Raw genomic sequence first — 18,757 nt, forward strand, 5'->3', positions numbered from 1 at the left:
TGGGACGACAAGTGAAGGGCTGCTGCCGCCGCCCGCTGCCCGGCCCGCTCCGAGCCTCGGCGCTTCGGCGCGGCAGCGGCCGCTGCTAAAACCTGTGCGGCTCGCACAACTTCGCCGGCTTCGAGCATCCTCCCGCCGGGACTCGGGGGCTCGGTCCCCCCCGTTCCTGCCTCTTCGCGTCCACCTTTTTGGAAGAAGCGGGGGTGGCCGAGGTGCTGTTCCTCCGTCGGCTCTTTAGCCGCTGCTGTTATTATTCTCCTCCAGACTTTCCCCTTCTGGGGGAGGGAGGTGGTTTCCTGATCTGAAGTGCAAAGAAAAGTCAGTGGGATTCCCCTCCTTCCTTCTCCCCCCACCCACCCCCCCCCCCCCCCCCCCCCCACCCCCGGTTTGGGTGCATTCACACGCTCCCTCAGGCATGATGCTCAAGATGCTGCCGTTTAAGCTGCTGCTGGTGGCCGTGGTTCTGTGCTTCTTCGAGGGGGATGCCAAGTTTGGGGAGAGCGGCGCCCGGAGGAGAAGGTGCCTCAACGGGACCCCGCCGCGGCGGCTGAAGAAGCGGGACCGGCGGGTGCTGTCCCCGGAGGGCCCGGGCGGCGGGGAGGCGATGTGCCGCGGCCTCTACCCCCGCCTGTCCTGCTGCTCCCGCTCCGAGGCGCAGGGTCTGCCGCACGCCGAAGCCAAGGTAGGCACCACCTGGGGCTGCGCCGGGCTTCGGGGGAGGTTTTTGGTGTTCTGGGCTTTTTTATTATTATTATTTTGAGCCGAGCCACGCACCGGCCGCGAACCTGCCGCGTTCCCACGCGGGCGGTGGGGGCGATGCCGCGGCGGGGGGCGGCCGCTCCTGCCCGGGGCGAGGGCGCGGCGGGAGCGGGACCCGGCTGTGGGTCGGCGCTGCCCCGGGAGGCGCGGGGAGCCGGCTCAGGTCCGCCACCGGAGGGGACGCGGGCGCCCCGCGGGGGGAGCGCTGTGCCGGCTCTAGCGCCGGCTCTGCCTCCCAGTTACTTTCTGTCCGCAGCGCCCGAGTTTCCGGCGGCGGCCCCGGCGCCGGTGCCGTCCCCGTGCAGTGGGGCCGGGCCGCCCGCAGGTACCGCCGCTGCCCAGGCGCGGCTGCGGGGACGGGCGGAGGGGCCGGGCGGGCGCCCGGCAGCGGCAGCGGCAGCGGAGGGGCTGTGCGTTCGCCCGGCGGTGCCATCCGGGTTGGGTTTTTCCTGGCGTGTCCGGTTTGCTCCACATGCTTACTTCGGGAGGGGGTTTGGATAGTGGCTTGATGCCCGTGTAGAGACATTCCGTGATCTCCGGCCGCCTCGGGGCCCTTGTGCTACTCACGGTTCCGTGTGTCAGCGCCGAAAGCCCCCCGAAGTGTCCGCTGTGGAGCCCCGGTCTCCCGGCTCTCGCCCAGGGCCGGTGTCTCACCAGGTGCCTTGAGATACTCTGCCTTTCCACATTACCTGGCAGCCTCTCTGCCCAGTTTCAAGCTGCGGTCATGTGAAGGCAAGCACCTCCTCTGCTCACCGATTTTTTAAAATTGTTAAGTTCTCTGCATCCTTTAGCAAGTTAAATTCTGCTTATCAGCCTGTTGCTTAGATTTTCAAACGCGTGGGTACCTAACCAGGCAGGACTGTGTTTGATAAGCTGTGCTCTGCTGGCCAGTGCTGCATCCGGGGGTATGCACGGGGAGGGAAGTTGCTGAATAATGTCATTAAGAATCACTGCACATGAAATAAACAATCAGGTGCCTTTTAAAAAATTATTATTACTTTTCCTTTTCTTTTATTTCCTTTTGTTTTTTTGGTTTTGTTTTCTTTTCTTTTTTTTTTTTTTAACATTTCATCCTCCTTTAGGTTTAATTAAGAATTCCTGAGTTACAACTCTCTAGTTGTCAAGGTCTGAGAGACTCTTGGAAAACTTGTGTTTCAGTCTTGCTGGCCCAAGCATAATAAAAAAAAAATACCCAGCCTGAATCGAATTTTTATGCTCAGTTCACGGTAGATTTCACTCCATTCTCATGTAAACAGCTTCTACGAATCAACATATGTGTCTGGGTGGTATCTCTCACTTTGTTTTGTAACAAAAAGCCATATTGCATCATTTAATTTGCTCAAGTCATGCAAATAGGAAAAAATCAATAGGACAAAAAGGGGTCGACTTATCCTCCTCCCCACTAAACTGCTGCCCACACACAGAGTCCTGTTGCTTATGGCAAAAGAATAACAACAACACCATTGTGTTTGTTAGTTGGTTCACTAATGGGTGAAACTGGAGAACATCATTCTCCTTCAGTCCCCAGCTCTGTCCAAATGTTCATGCCTTTTGAGGGAGCATTTGTCCTACCCCCTCTATTCCCAGATGATTGAGAACTGTCTTACTGCAGGTTTTCAGCTGCAGATCTCTCTTTATTCATACCATATGCAGCAGCAGTTTGAGATTCAAGGCAGATATATTTCTTGGTGTTGTCTAGAGACAGTGTCATTAGGCTCCTGTGTGATGATTGAATTAAACTATAACCACACACAGATAACCTGAAAGATCTAGCTGGAAAAAAAAAAAAAGGAAAAAAAAATAAGGACTGGAAAATATGTCCTTAATTCACCCTGTTTGCAATGTCTCGGTGCGGTGGCATATATACTACTGAGATTATTCAGTGCTTGGAGACCCTTGTGGTAATTGGTTGAATGCAATAAACTGGAAGTTCAATTTTGGTTAGTTTTCCATCCCCAGGCAGTTGAAGTGTTTATTCTCTTCTTACTATTACTTTAAAAGATCTTTTAATTCCTTTTCAATGTGGTTTTTTCTTACTGACGGTACTAAAAACCTGATGTAAATGTGAGGAAGTGACCACAGTACCTATTCCTGAGCTGTTGAATCCGTTTCATATTTTCTTTAAAATATAAATTACATTTTTAAAGGAATGTTATTGTACGGGGTTGTAAAATCAGACTTTTTTCACTGAAGATTAATTTCAATGAAACTCACAAATCTGCTTTATCATATCTGATAAAGATATATGATTAAAAATATGTCAAAATATATGTAATTTAGAGTTGACAGAATGGGGTGGTCATTCTGTAGAAGACTTGGCAAAGTATTATGGTATACATTTGAATGTAACTTTTCTAAAAGAACATTTTTTTAAACTGTGCTCTACTACAGTTCCCAAGCCAGCTTTTTTAAACTCCATCATCTACCTACATGATGGAGAGGCCATGCCATTAACAGAAATCTGAGCACTGTCATCTTTAAAAATAAATAAAAATTAATTGACCATGCTTAGTAGACATTCTAATAAGAGGCTCTTGGTAAAGATGCTGGGTTTGTGAGAATTTTTAACCAAATTATTGATCTGTGCTTATAAATGAAAACACCACCTGCAGCTTTGGGAACAATAATGGAGCTCCCGTAAAGAGCAGATACAACACTGCACTGTCTCAAGTAAAATATTTGCATCCTGTTGTTGACATTTAACTCTTTTATTTTTCTGGCAACATTCCCTTGTTTATGAAGGGCTGCTACATCTCAGCCAAACATTGTAATATCAATTTTTCTAAAAGTTTGCTTACAGCCTGACAGGCAAAGAAGTCCTCTCTACCTTGGATGGTTTCACAGCCAAGGCTGTCAAGGAATGGGTGAAAAGTAATTGTTTTCAAGTGTGCCCTTTTACAATCATTTGTTTGCTCTGGCTCTTTCATGAACAAAGGCTATTGTTGAACACATCCAACTAAACAAATAACTCATCTTGGGGTCCCTTTAACAGCTGCCTTAGTACAATGATCTATTTAAATATTACCCTAAAATTGAAACTGAACTCTTTAATGACATAATCCAGCACTATAATACAGAAGAGGCATATGTTCAACTCAACAGCTGAACAATCTCATCAGCACATGATTTTTAGACATAAATGCTTGTATATCAAATATGGCTTAATACAATGACTTATTTCACTGGTTTCTTCCTTCTGTTAGCATCAAAATTCTACTGCCTTTCTCTAACTAGATATGACAGAGTACACAAAACAGATGACAATATTAGTCGTAAAGAATTTCTGTCTCTTGTGTCATCTTCTGTTCCTTCTTCTTTGCACTCTTCCTTCTGTTGATAAGCCAATTTAGTATGCTGTGCTTTCCTGTGCATTCCAGGATTTATCTTACCTTTAGTCTACCCGTTCTACTTTCATGTGGCTAGAGATTAAAGGATGAACTTACAGATGTTGTAAATTAGTCAGCAGCAGGCATAATCATTATTAGGCATGTTGCAATAAATGTTTGGAAGTTTTACATATTTTCCAGAGCGCAGTTAGTTTAAACCACTGCAGTTTGATGGTTTCACATAGGACTTTAAAAATTGAAGCAGGAAATTAGTTTACATTTCTTCAAAAGACCAAAGCCATTGTCAACTTTAAGGTCATTTTCAAAGTAGACATCCAACAGAAAAAGCTTTATTCAAATAAGTATTTCAGAATCTGCTTAGAACTGATTTAGTATACTCCAGGATAAATACATTATCGATTTACTGAAATTCAGAATAGAGACTTGTCCTATCTCCAAGCCAGTACAGTTACACATCAGACCTCACACAGAGCAAATGTTACCACCCTATTTTGCTTGAGCATTCTAAAAGTTAAGTAACATTGTACTTGATTTTCAGATAATTGATTGACTCTCATTCCTTAATCTTCCGATTAGCTATTATATGACCAAGATTCATTCCAGAAATGACATGAGGGGGCAAATTCCTGTGGTTAATTCCTGGATAGCAGCTGCTCAGGGGGATTAGGATCCTTTTGTCTTAACTTTGAGGACTGAAATGTTGGCAAGCTTGTATCACCAGGCAACGTCAATTACGTTTTCCACAAGAAACAGTAAATTAGCTTTGCCATCCTGTAATTTATTTTTCCCCCCCTGTTCACAATGTGTTCTGGAGTCTTCCAGTAGAAGTACAGTTTTCTATCTGCATCTCTGTGGAGTTAATTCAATAAACACACTGAATATTTACCTAGTAATACCTTGTGTTTACTTGTACTTCTAAACACACCATCACACTGTTACCACAGGAAAGTCCGAGATGAACTCCCTGATGAAAACTTCTGAGACTTCTGCAAACCAGGTGGTACAACTGCATGTAGGCAAGTACTTTGAAGGGTCTGTACTCACAGTCCTTTGATGGAAGCACCAAAATGGGTTATTTCATCCTTGCTTCAAGAGACAAGTGACATGATGTTCCTAAAAAGTAGCATTTATGGATAGTGGTTTTGCTCATCCCCTGTTGGCTTCAGACTTTGTCCTGTTTGGCAGCCAATGACCTGATTGAATTATACAGGCCCCTTCCCTGTGTCAGAATCACAGCATCCCTTAGGAAAGTTCAGCTACTGCAGAACATTGCCTCAGCAGCATGGACTGCTGCAAGCACGTCAAGTCTCTTCTCTACTACCTGAACTGCAATCCTCAGCAGTATTCAAGTTGAAAGTTTTAGTTGTTATGTGTTTTGGTTATAGTTTATAGTAGCTGTCATTATATTTTTACTTCTTGTTGTCAAGATTTACTGTATCTCAGAACAATATCTGAAACTCAAGAAAGAAGACTAAGGTTAAGAATTCTACTGCTGTGGCCCAAATGGGCAATCTAGCAAAAGGAATCTAAACTTTTTCAGGAGAGAAGAGCCTGTGGCCATGGAACAAATTCCCAAAAGGATTCAGGACTAAGGCAAACCTTTTGCCATACATGCAACATGCAGGGGTCATTTCTGTCTGATTGATTACTGTCTTAAAGCTTAAAAAAAAAGGACAAACCCTTTACAAAATATATGGGATAATTATATTCTCAAGAAAGGTTTGAAGAGAAATAATAAACTATACGTGGCAGATGTTAATCACATTACTTGCCTGCAGGTGCTATGAAGCTGAGGATAGTTTGACAGAAAATAGTCTGAAGAACAGAACATTTAATGCATTTAGTGATCCTGGCAAACCTGGAGGAATTGTTTTTGAAGCCCATGGCAGCACATCCAGAATAATGGTAGAAGCCAAGTGGTGTTCTTCTAATTAGTGGTCCAACTTCCAACACTAAACTTTAGTGCACATTTCAGATGGTCTTTTGACAATATATGTATGGTAAGAGTAAATTTTCCTGGATAGGGATTGCCTTATAAATTAAGGTTGTTATAAATAGGATGTTATTTAAATTTATGGGCCATATATTGTGTAATATTTTGAATACATACCTATTTTAAACAATTGAAAGTGCATTTCTCTCAAGCATTTGAGGTCTATGTAATTATGCCCTGTAAATAAAAAGCTGAGTTCAGACCTGTGTTATCAAAGTACAGCATTCTAGAACAGAGCTGACCTATGAGACAGCAAATTCAATCATATCCAGAGTGTTCCTGCACTAAATAACTTATTTATCAAAAGCAACTTAGGTAATTCCCTTTAATGTTACATGGCAAGAGAATGACATTGGAAAGTCCTTCTGTAAATCAGCCCAGAGATACGAGCTCTAGAAAAACTAGCAATATTTTCAAAGACATGATTTGCAAATATTTACAAATTTCATACAATACATACATTTACAACATCAATATTTCTTATCATAAGTGTCTTACAGTCTCTGTTTATAACTGTGTTACATAAATAGCAGAAAGAACCTGACCTTTGTTTTTGCACTGGAATGGATTCAGACCCTCTCAATGGAGAGAACACATTTCCCACTGCCCACCATTGGGATGAATGACAAAAAACAATCCATGTAGTTAACAATAGATTAATAAAGTACACGCATTCAAAAGCTAATAAAGACAACTACGCTGTTTTCCATTATTTTTCACGATTTGATGACATTGCACTACTTAGGCTCCTGTGTTTACTTAAACACATCATCATTTGTGGTTTCATGCCTCTTTAAGTGCTATGCATCCATAATATATGCTTTTTTTCAGGACAAAGTTACAATTTCCATATTGACACAAACAAGACATCACAAATTCTACTTTTGCACTTGAAATAGAAAAATATCTGAAAACATACAGGGTTTCCCACCTCCAAATAGTGTGCATTAGAGAGAGCAAAAAGCAAAGCAGCATTTAAAGCATGAAAAATCCATGGCACCTGCTGAATTCCACAGCAGTCATTTCAGCAGCCAGGCTTTGTGTTGTTCAACATACACTTATTTTACAAATACCTAGACATGGTTTTCCTGATGTGTTGTGATGCGAGAATTTTAATTTTTAGTCTCTAAACACTTGAGTAGGCCAATCCTTACAAGTTAGGATTTTAGGTATTTCTTGTCAGAGAAGTGGGTACGCCTGCTGGTGTAACTCCCTCTTATACAAATGATTCCTCTAGTTCAGAGATTGGGTGGGCATGGTGTGATGGTGGGCACGGGTCCTTAAAATAACTTGAATACTGTTATTCTTATCTGAGAAGCAAGCTCAGGTAGGAAATCTTATAGAAGATTTTGTAAGAACCTTCTATAAGAAATCAAAGAAATTAAAATCTTACTCTACCAATAGCATATTGCACATTTCATAATAATAACTTTGGCACCACCAGAACGTGAAGCTCAATGCATTGTAGTAGCTGTATTGGTTCCATTAGCATTATTAATGGCATTAGGCCATGCAATCTTTCTTTGTGTAGGATGGGGACAGAGGTCACAGGTTTACTTGTCTCTGGTTTGTGGCTTGCAGGTCCTTTCTGTTACCAACAACACAGAATGTGCGAAGCTACTGGAGGAAATCAAGTGTGCACACTGCTCACCTCACGCTCAGAACCTATTCCACTCACCTGAGAAAGGGGAAACTCCTGAAAAAGAACTAATGCTTCCCTACCTGTGCAAAGACTATTGTAAAGAATTCTATTACACCTGCAGAGGTCACATACCAGGTAAAACTCATAACCAAATATGGGGCTAAAGGATGTCCTGATATGTTGATATTGCCGGAGCAGTTATAGATCCAACTTCTAACCAGGAAAAATTCCCAGTGATATCCAAGGGAATTTGCCCAAGCAGGGACAGAATGTCTTCAGAGTGCATCTTGTGTAGGGAGGTAAATACTTTGAGGGCTTTATTGCAACCCTCCTGTTAAACTCACCATGAAACACACATGGTTTGATTGTTGTCAAAGGCACCTGAAACTATTACCTTTGCTGAAATATAATTGTGTTCATTCTAATAATGCAAACAAGCAGCTAGTCATCCAGAAGGCTATTCTAAATGATAGATTGCTTTAAAATGCAAGATATAAAAGGTCCTGGCTGTTTGCTGTAGCCTCTAAAAGCTGATGAGTAAAGTGTTTTTTCTGGTTTTGTTACCCTAGAAACTGATGTTTTTTCCATAGAGTTTAAAGCCCATTGAAATCAAAGGGCCCTATTTGATAGACTTCTGTGATCTTTGAATCACTTCCAGCGTGCTGTTAACAAGCAAATTCTTGACTTACCTAACACTTCCTCACTGTAGTCAGTGGAGTTAGCTGGACATAACCAAAAGCAGAGTTTGCCCTGTGTTGTCTGAGGCAGTCACCAAATGTGTGCTATCACTTGTAACTATATCAACAAAATAACCGCAGAGGATGGCTCTTTTAGAAACACTGTCTTAAGACACTATTATGTTAAATAACATCTTTGGTATTCCCAATAGTAAATTATTTATATGTTTAAGACTGTCATTTTTAAACTATGCTTTTTTCCCTTTCCAAACACTACTTATAAACAATACCACACAGGAGAAAATAATTAAATAGGTTAAGATTTCTTTTTTTTTCCTTTAAACTAGCAACACAGACTGGAAAAAAGGACTTGATAATAAGATGAAAAATGAATTTGTGAAGAGTCACTTTTAACATATGAACACAGCTTTGTAATATAATATAAACATATTTGAGTAAAAGGGATAGTTTAAGTGGATGGGATTTGGAGGACGGTTTTTTAATTGCATGTTTACAGTGTGTACTTGTTTTCTCTGAAACCCCAAGAGTGCAGGGATTTTTTTTCTTTGCAGTGTTCTTTTATTGACTTGAGAAAACATTTTGAATTGACTTACTTTTTCCCTTTACTGTGGTTTAACATGTACCTCAACCCATTCAAATATGAAAATATTATTATTGTCTTTATAAACTAAGAGATGTTTCTAAGGCTTTCTTAAACCAGCTGTTTCTTGCTCTTTATCACATTCCCCAAAGTAAAGCAGAATAGATCATAGTTGCCAAGACTGCTCGCTGAACAGCGATAACAGATTAGATATTCTAAATGTTTGGCCCATACAAGAACTCAGCACAAAGACATTTTTGACATGAGTCTATAGCTAGCACAAATGATTTTCATATTCTGCAAAATGAGACCCTTGGAGTTGTTTTGTGACATTCTGTGTTTATGAGGAAACAATTTATTTAATTGAGAAAAGTGAAAGAGGGAAAAGGGGGAAAGAAGGAGGAGGTGGAGGGAGGGAGGGAGAATGAGAAAAGGCTGAGCAGCACAGGAGCTACAGCCACAAGAACCTCGGTCCTCAGATCAACATATGTGGTGACGAATGACAAATTTATTTTTCTACAAAGTTTGTGTATATGTAAAACTGCTGAAGTGCATCAAGATGTCGAGTGCTTTTTGTGACCACCCAGGTTGCCTTGAAAGATAACCAGATGAAAGCATAACTTTAGCACTGGGCAGAGCACTGTGCTTTGCAGGAAAAGAGCTTACATACTTGAGCATTGGTTAAAATAAGATTTTTCTTACATCAATCAGATGCTAATAATTGTTCTAAATACTTGTCCTGAAAGTAGGTTGTACTAACAAAAACTTGTTGCATGCTTACATGCACCAACAGGATTAATCCAGTGAGTTGACTGGTACTCATGGTCGTTGATACCTATTCTAGCATTTCCCAAAAGTATTCATTAAGATTCAGGTCCCTCTTTTTGAGAAGATGGCTTATGGGATTTTAATATAGTTTCATAGTCTTGTATGTTCTGAAACATAAGTAATTAAAATAACTTATTTGGGAGTTCTGTTTTCCTTGTGAGACTTGTATATCCATAATAATATTGATTGCAAAAGAAAGAAAAAAATAGAAAATGTGGAAGCTATGTTTTCAGCTTAGCCTGGAGGATTTTACAAAGAGTTGAAAATTAACAGGCCCCCAAACCCAAGGTCTCTGGCAATGATTCACTGTGCATTTGTTAAAATGTCGAATAATTACTCTTTCTCCATTAGGGAGTGCTAATTGTTTCTGAACACCAATACAACAGAGTTTAAGGAAATTGCTGACTACAAAAATAATTTTATCCCTTAAGTCCTGTGCAAATGAGAAATATTATTAACATTTTAAGACAGCAAGCATCTTTTCTGGAATTGAAATGTTACCAGTACATATTAACCAAGAAAGCTGAGAAATTATGCATCAGTCTTTTTCATGACTTAGCTTCAAAAATTCATTTCTATTTTGTCTCCTGCAAAGATGAAAACTCTAGCAGATCCCTGGTTAACTCTTTTGAAGACAGCAGTTTGCCCACCAGTTATGACTGTATCAGAACTTCCACTGACTTCTTAAGGAATATTGAGAGAAAAAGTGGACCTTATTCTTTATTCAAGCAGAATAATATCACAAGCTGTTAGCATTGTGTGGATGAGCAGGAGGGTGTAATGTTTCACAAAGACTTTAAGATTAGAGCTTCTCTGCTTCCAGATAACTGTTCTGATTATTTCTCATCTAATCTTTACTTCAGGCCTCCGTTTCAGGGATTATTGATGGAGACACTGGAGTTAAGTGATTTAATGAAGTGTCTTCAGTCAGTATGAATTTTAGGTTTTCCCTTTCCATAAGGGAAGACCATGTAATATTTATTACTAATACAGCTAGTAAAGAAAGCCACAGCTGATTCTGCCTTTAGACATAATCAGAAACTTGATCCATGCCATTGGAAGTGGCATATTCTAAGGAACAAACCTGTGCCATAGCCATGGCGCCATCCAAGGACATGGGAGAGATTTTGAGCTATCTGGCCTCCATTATTTTCATTTGAAGAAATGGGTTCCAGTTGATTGTGGGTGAGTTCAGATCCAGGCCCAGATCTGAATCCAGACATTACCAGAACAGACGTCTGATAGGATTTTTCAAGCACCAAACAGGCTGTTCCAAAATGCTGGAATTCTATCCCAAAACATTGGAATTCTAAGAAATTCTACAACTCACAGAGCACTTCCATAAGTTCTAACATGGCTGATTAATAGTCACAGTCACCCTGCAGAAAAACAGTAGTAGGTGGTAAATTTGCTACTGGTAACAGGACCATGAAGGGGATTGACCCTGGCCCTGCCTGTGTGCAGGAACCTGCAGTGTCTGAGCAGGAGAAGAGGGTCACCAGTCACTTGAAAACCAGTTGGAAATGATGTGAGGTACCAGTGGACTTAGTACATTTTTAAACAATCTGTCTGAAATCACGTCTTTGGTTTGGTTTTTACTGGCAATTGAGAAGAGAGGAGAATGTGGGGTTTTTGTGAATAAATTCACATCTAGCTGTCAAAGGTGCAAATGAGAAAAAAAAACCCCAAAAAGTAAAGGCTGCTTTGACACAATGTGGAACTGTATGCTCAAGATCACAGCAGAAATAAAGCAGGTGAGCCTGATTTCCAGATGCCCTCAAAGACAGTGCAGGTTTACTCAGATGAGTGGATGATACTCAATCCTGTGTGCAATGCAAAGTCTTTGACTTGCTGCGAAGACTGAGACGTGTGCTGCCATGGCACTGGAGTTGTGTGTCAAAGAGCAGAGAAAAGGGACTGGGTAATCAGGGAATCCAGCAAAGTGGAATTTGGTGAAGATAGGACAGGAAGGGAGATACAGTGTGAGGAACAACTGGCTGCAAATACAAGTGGAGAGAGGAGGTGGGGATCAGCTGGGAGCAGTTTTCCTTTGAAAAGGCTTTTAATCTTGCAATTTATTCCCACAGTGTTTTATAAAGGCGAACACAGAAAGCCTTCACTGTAGCTGCCTTAACTGAAAAGCCTGTCGTTGGATTCTTGTTTGCGAGACAGAGTTTAGCATAGAAATGCAAGCCTGTGCAAAATCTGACACTTAAACATGATGTTTAATCATCCTTTGTGATTTCAATTTTCTTTGTTAACACAGGCACTGCTCTGTCAACGCGTACACAGCTGGTAGGAAATTTGTAATAATATGTATGAGTCTTTTAAAAAAAATTAGTTAGTACAGAAATTCACACAGGACCAAGGGTTGCAGTCCCTATTACTTTTTTTTTCCTTTTCTCCAAACAATTCTTGTGCTTAGGGGCACTTGTCAGGGACCATTCTTCTGGACACTGTACAAACTCTGAACAAAATGGCAAACTGTACACTAAAGACCTTACAATCTAAGCATGAGAACGAAGATAATAAATGGCTACAAGCAGATAGGAGTGCAGAAGCAAATGTTTCTCTAAATGTCCTCAGCGAAGCTGTTAGTTTGTTAAATGAAGCATATATAGGACATGGAGGTGGTTTTTTTTTCTAAATTACTGTGTTTTTTATAGAACAAAATAGCAAGATTCCACCCTTAATGCACAGGTGAAACTGTATTTACAGAGGTTGCATTCCTTCCAGTAATGCAACATTTTTCCTAATTTAATTCTAGCTCCACTTTTTCACAAGCATTTCTAAAGAAAATGGTCCATAAGCTTTATCCTTGCTTAGAATCTGCTGATGGGTTTGCTAAACAGCAAAAGGCAACTGCAGTGCACTTTAGTGCATGATCAAATATTTCATCAGGCAAAGAGATTAGTCTTACATATAAGAAAAGGCATTGCGCTGGTCAAGTGAGTTTGCATCTGATTGTTGTTTGAAATGGACGTGTTCTGAGTCAACAACATGATCACAACCTGCTCTGGGTTTCCCTGACTAAAGATAACACTCAAGCCAAGAGAAGTTTATCTTTAGTGATTAGTAAATTGTATACTTGGAAAATTCTAGAAATTCTTAGTAATTGTACACTTCTAATTTGCTATTGTATTTTTTCAAATGACCCACTGCGCCTAGAGAAATAAATTATTAAAGACAAACCCCTGTATTCTTAAGTCCAATAATTCAACAGCAAGAGTTTAGATTACCTTTGATTTTGGCATTATATTTACAAGCTTTGGAATACTACTCTATGATTATATCAGAGTTCCTCTTCAGTTGTTCCACTTGAAATTACATCTCCCATTTTCTCCAAGTAACTACTATAAATTAAAAGCAGCTCTTCAGAGATGAAACTTACTGAAGCTCCAAATCATGGTAATTAAACTTTTACACCACAACACACTACCATGTGTTTGCAGATATTATTTTATAGAAATCTAAGGCAGGCTTTGTCCTGTCATTTTTTCCAATAATTTTAAAGGAAGATATATATGAAAAGAAGTATAGTTGGGTGGGAAAGGCTTTTCACTCCACAAGAATTCTGGGATCCAAAAAATTTTCCTATTCCACATAAGGAAGAAATTGAACTCTTTCGAAATTTTCCATGAAGAAAGCCACAGAGAGACCACCCCAGGATAGCTAATAAAGTCGTTGTTAGGACATTTACTTGGGAAATGGGAGACTTAGGGTCAAACTCTTGCCTGACAGAGGAGGGGCATTGACCTGAATATTCCTCTTCCTAATGAAACACCCTAATTACAAGACATTGGAGTATAGTGATACAAGGTTTGCTGTCTGGTTCTGTCTTTTTCATTTAGACCAGAAGTTTGAGCTTGGACCAGAAACATCATGTTAAGTAAAATTTTGTCAAAACTGATAATGTTTCTGAAAAAGCTTTGCTTGTAAGAAATTGGCATTTTCCAATGAAACACAGCTGTCCCTGATCAGTTCTTATTGCACGTTGTAAGCCAGAGATTTTATGGCCAAGATCTATGGATTACTGCATTATTCACAAGTGGTAAAGCCATGCATAAATTAGGCCTCTAATTCCAATTAAGTGCTAATTCTGTGTATCCTATGAGTTATGTCCTGGACTGTAGTACGTCCTAAGACAGTTGCCAGTAATGCAAACAGGAACGAAGGTAACTTAAGACATATTATCTCAACAATGTTCTGGTAAAACAGTACATGTATAACTAGCCAGACTGTCTTCTTAGATTTAATACTCCTGATTAAAACCTGGATCGAAATGACTAGAAATAGGTTTGTGAACAGAAATAGATTTTTTTTTAATGTCCTTAAACATAATGCAAGAAAATAATTGCAATAGTGGCAGGTTTTTTCTTCAAAGGCTCCCATTTTATCGACTTTGTGTTTCTCTGGGTCTTCAAAGTCCTTCCCATTTTCACCTAAAACCTAAGGACCACCTTTCATCCAGTGCAGCATGAGACATATCCCCTTTTCAGGGGATTGGGCTGAGGAAACAGACTTGACCATGGGACACTGCTCAGCTACTTTAATGCTGGGAGTCAACCAGAGGCCAGCTGGATGTCAACATGGTGCAGTTTTCAGCACTACTTCCCACTTCTCACCTCTCCAAACAATGTCCTTTGCTGGCAGCATTCCACAAAACTTTTACTGCATGTCTTTTACCAGAGTCTTCCCTGAGATTTTGACTAGAACTAATCACATATTTTAAAAAAGTTAAACAGAAGCTGCTCAGGCTATTTTACAGCAGATACTACACTTGACTGATAGGGTTAAAATTAGGGAGAAGTGTGTCACAGCCTCAACTCTGAACTTTGTCTCTTTGTCTCTTAATTTTTTAGTGAGTGAACAATTGTGTCATTTTGAATGAAACTTAAGCACACTGAAAATTGAGGTTTAATCCAAATACAGGCAATGCTCAGTTTGTGTTTATACATTTGTGTTTACTCAGAGCAGACTCTCTTTTTGCAGATAACCCGTTGTTTAAAATGTCTTTTTCCACTATAATCTATTTAAAGATGAGTTTGATGACACAAAACTGCAGATATGAAAACACACTAAATATTTGTATGCTCTTTTGCATTTTTAAGGTTTCCTCCAAACTACAGCTGATGAGTTTTGCTATTACTATGCAAGAAAAGATGGTGGTGTGTGCTTTCCAGATTTTCCAAGAAAACAAGTGCGAGGGCCAGCTTCTAACTCCCTGGACCACATGGAAGAATACGACAAAGAGGAAGAGATCAGCAGGTTCATAAAGATAAATGCTGTTTAATCTGAAAAAAAAACCCTAACAAAGCCTGTGGTTTTCACAGTGAAACAGCTCCGTGTGTTCTTATGCTGAGCAGCTGTGTTTTCCAGATGTGACTTTCTTTTGCTGCTGCTAGTGTACGTCAAAAGAGAAAGTTACACGAGCTTCAGCACTTAAGTACCATTTGATATTTGCCTTGCTGAAAAGGTGTTAAAATCCTGCTCTGATCCACCCTGTGGATCTTGGTTATTGTCCAGCCCGTGGATCATTCATAGTTCTGGGAAGTAGTCTGTACCTAAATTTAATAGTACTAAAAAACAACAATAAGTTTATTAGTAAAATATTTGTGTCGTGATCTTTAATTTATTTCATTTGTGGAGGGGTTTTTTTTGTGAAAATAATTAAATTAGATTATTCCATCATAATTCATTATTTTTAAATGGATATTAGAATCCAAATTTTATCCAAGTGATGAAATTTACTGTGTTTATTTTATAGTAGATATTCTATATTTCTAAATTGTTCTCTTCTTTCACCAACTTTTTTTCCCTCCCATTGCTCTACATTTTGGATCTAAGTTTATTCAATGTTGTCTTTTTTGTATGCAGGCCAAATTTTCCTCAAGTGAAGTTAAAGCTGTTTTTCTGTATTATGTGCTTGCATACATTCAAGGGAATAATTTATACACATTAATATATTAAAAACTGTTTTATCATAAACCTGTTTTAATATCATTGCACAACAATGATTTTATCTTTTAGGGACACTGTTGTGTAATGGTTACGAGAAAGAAGAAATGTCTCACTATTTCTTTAAATTTCTTTAGAAAACACAAGCACAACTGCTTCTGTATTCAGGAGGTTGTGAGTGGACTAAGGCAGCCTGTTGGAGCAGTACATTGTGGGGATGGATCCCATCGCCTCTTTATTCTTGAGAAAGAAGGATACGTGAAGATTTTCACTCCCGAAGGAGACATACTCAAGGAACCATTTTTGGATATACACAAGCTTGTTCAAAGTGGAATAAAGGTTGGATTTTATACTTACCTCTACCTTTTTATATTTTAGCATGTATATGGGAGAAATGGGAAGAATATTTTTTAGGTATTAATTGAATTTAAATAACAAAAAAGAGTAACGACAAAAGACACCACAGTTCTTTCTGGCAAAATGAAAACTCATAGTGGGAAGGGGAAACGGCATCTTCTAACTCTTGTCAAACTATTTTCTTTCCCTTCCTTTTTTCCTCACTTTAAATTCAAATGAAACTATTCAGCACCAGCATTCCACAGCAATATCTTTGTGTTTTCATCCTTTGGGCTCATTTCCAGCCCATTGAATTCAGATGAGTTTTGCTGTGGTGCCAGTGGGAGCAAGTTTGGCTTAGGGCCTCCCCTGCCCTCCAGGTGCTTGGTGATGCCTGGAGAGCTAGATACAGGAGGGGCCTGGGAATGCTCAGGGATGCCCTGGAGAGGAACAGGGGTGCTCGTTCCCACTTGGCTCAACCCCAAATATAGCACAAGCTTCCCTGGGTGGAAGGCTGCTTTAAAGCTGCTTGTTGTTGGAGGGGCACGTAAAAGTGACTGATCCTCTCAATTCAGACATGAGGGTTGGTGGGATGAACAGCTTCCTTCCTGTCCACTGGGAACACTTTTGTGGTTGGGGCAGTGAGTGGGGAATTGGCACTGATGGGAATATTTTGGAAGGTGGAGGTGAGAAATTACAACTAGGTATGGGGTAAGTACCAACGGAAAACTCTTAAGTCTGTTGGAAGATATTTTACTTCTGGAATGCTGTCAAGTGTTGTTCCATGTTGATTCCTTGTCACAATTCAGAGTGGTAATGCAAGTAAAATTCAGATATATAAAGAAGTTTTAAGTTGTAATCAGGTTATGCCTAGAACAGTCAGGACTATGCATCAAAAAGCCTTCACGAATGAAAGTTATCTTGACACGCTCTTGACAGAGGGATCTTAAATGATAATTGTGACAAACTAGGTCTATTTGAAATGCATAGCACATGTTAACTGATAATTTTGTTTCAGCTGTAAGGGCAAGAGGCCAATTAGGATAGACTTTTCTGAGAGAAAATCTCAGAGGTTTTTAGTGTGTATTGAAAAAGGGAGCAATGAAACATATTGCACCTTTTTCAGGAAAAAAACTACTTTATATGATTATGTATTTTGCTGAATGCTTCCCTTTCCGTCCCTGAAGATAACCATTATGTTCAAGATATCCAAACAGAAGGGACTTACCAGGGGCGTTTCTGAGCAGCCATCTAAGGCTGTTTCATATTTCTTAACCAAAAGTTCTGATCACTTGTACTTATGTAAAATTGACAGTGAAATTTCCATAGAACTATTATTGGTCCCAAAGAAATCTTTCTTGAGGAAACTTTTACAGCTGCAACTTAGAGACAAGGCTAAATGGAAAACTGATTTTCCATGCTTCTGAACAGGCACTAACCTGTTTGATATGACTCCCAACAGGTGCCTCAGGATCAGATACAACTTTCAGTTCTGTTTTAAAAAATCATCATGTAATACTCTACACTGGATCTGTTTCAACTATAACATTTTGTGTAAATAATTTGATGTTTCTAAGCTAGAAAGTCTAATTCAATTCCTTAGAGAACAGTCCAGTGACTGAGGATAATTGTGTTGCAGCGTTTAATGCAGGCTGGCAAGAATGGAGGCTTTATGTACTTTGCAGGGAAGGAGAAAGGGAATCTGCCTAGGACCAGGACTCCAGCTCTTAAATAGAAAGAGTAAAGAATTTGTGGAATGAGTACATTACCTAAAATAATAAATAAATCAAAAACCCCAAACCCCATATAACCTAAATGATAGTTTTAAAACAAGGGTTCTTAAACATTTTGACGTTTATCCTCTGCAGTCTAGTTCCTATAATCATTGCCCATGGTCCCTTACCCACAAGCTTGGGAGATCACTGTGGCAATGGCAGCATTGTCGCTACTTGATAGAGTATTTGGTTTTACTTACCTGTTACACACTTCAGTACTAGAAATCAGTAATGGAGAACTCCAAATCATCTGTGGGCAGATGATTTTCCAGCAGGCAGTGCAGAATAGTCAGCAGTTCCAAAAAAAACTCAACAAACCACTATGTAAAACACTGCATCCACTTGCACAGTACAAACATCATGGAATGTGTCCTTTGTGCTCACTTAGGAACCATGTATAGTGCCAGAATTTGGACGTACACACTTTGAAGAAAACAAAAACCACTCATCTGTTTTCCAGCCTCAGAGCAATAAAAGCAAGAAAAGGCAAACAATTTTTTTTCCCCTAAAAAGAAGTGTAAAAATTTTCTCTCTCACAGTAGAGTGTCTGAAAACAGCCGCTTCTGCTACTTTCTTTCTGTACCTGAAATACAAACAAATACTTAACTCCAGTGACAGTAAAAACAGCAAAAATACTTTTTCAGACTTTTAGAGACATATGTCGTACCCAGTAAATAATTAGAATAATGATAATGACAATGCCAATAATGCAGCTGTGGTTGAATCAAAGGTAATATAAATTGATGCCTCTGAAAAGAATTTTGGACATCTATCCCCTTAAGATATTTATAATACCAATAGATGGAATAATAGAGTGGTGCTTGATTTTGTCTTCTTTTTT

At 39.8% G+C, this 18,757-nt stretch overlaps 1 protein-coding gene across 1 annotated transcript in view; it reads left to right on the plus strand.

Moving 5' to 3' along the window:
- The first annotated feature begins 362 nt into the window (after nt 1–362).
- The window catches only part of LOC119700946 (hedgehog interacting protein), a 70,718-nt gene continuing 52,323 nt past the window's right edge, over nt 363–18,757 (plus strand). The window contains exons 1-4 of the mRNA XM_038136691.1: nt 363–682; nt 7,681–7,876; nt 14,959–15,115; nt 15,943–16,144. Of these exons, the coding sequence (XP_037992619.1) occupies nt 416–682; nt 7,681–7,876; nt 14,959–15,115; nt 15,943–16,144 (822 nt within the window). The 5' untranslated portion in view covers nt 363–415. The remainder of the gene's footprint in view (nt 683–7,680; nt 7,877–14,958; nt 15,116–15,942; nt 16,145–18,757) is intronic.

Source organism: Motacilla alba, chromosome 4, assembly GCF_015832195.1.
Source record: "Motacilla alba alba isolate MOTALB_02 chromosome 4, Motacilla_alba_V1.0_pri, whole genome shotgun sequence".
Taxonomy (NCBI): Eukaryota; Metazoa; Chordata; class Aves; order Passeriformes; family Motacillidae; genus Motacilla; species Motacilla alba.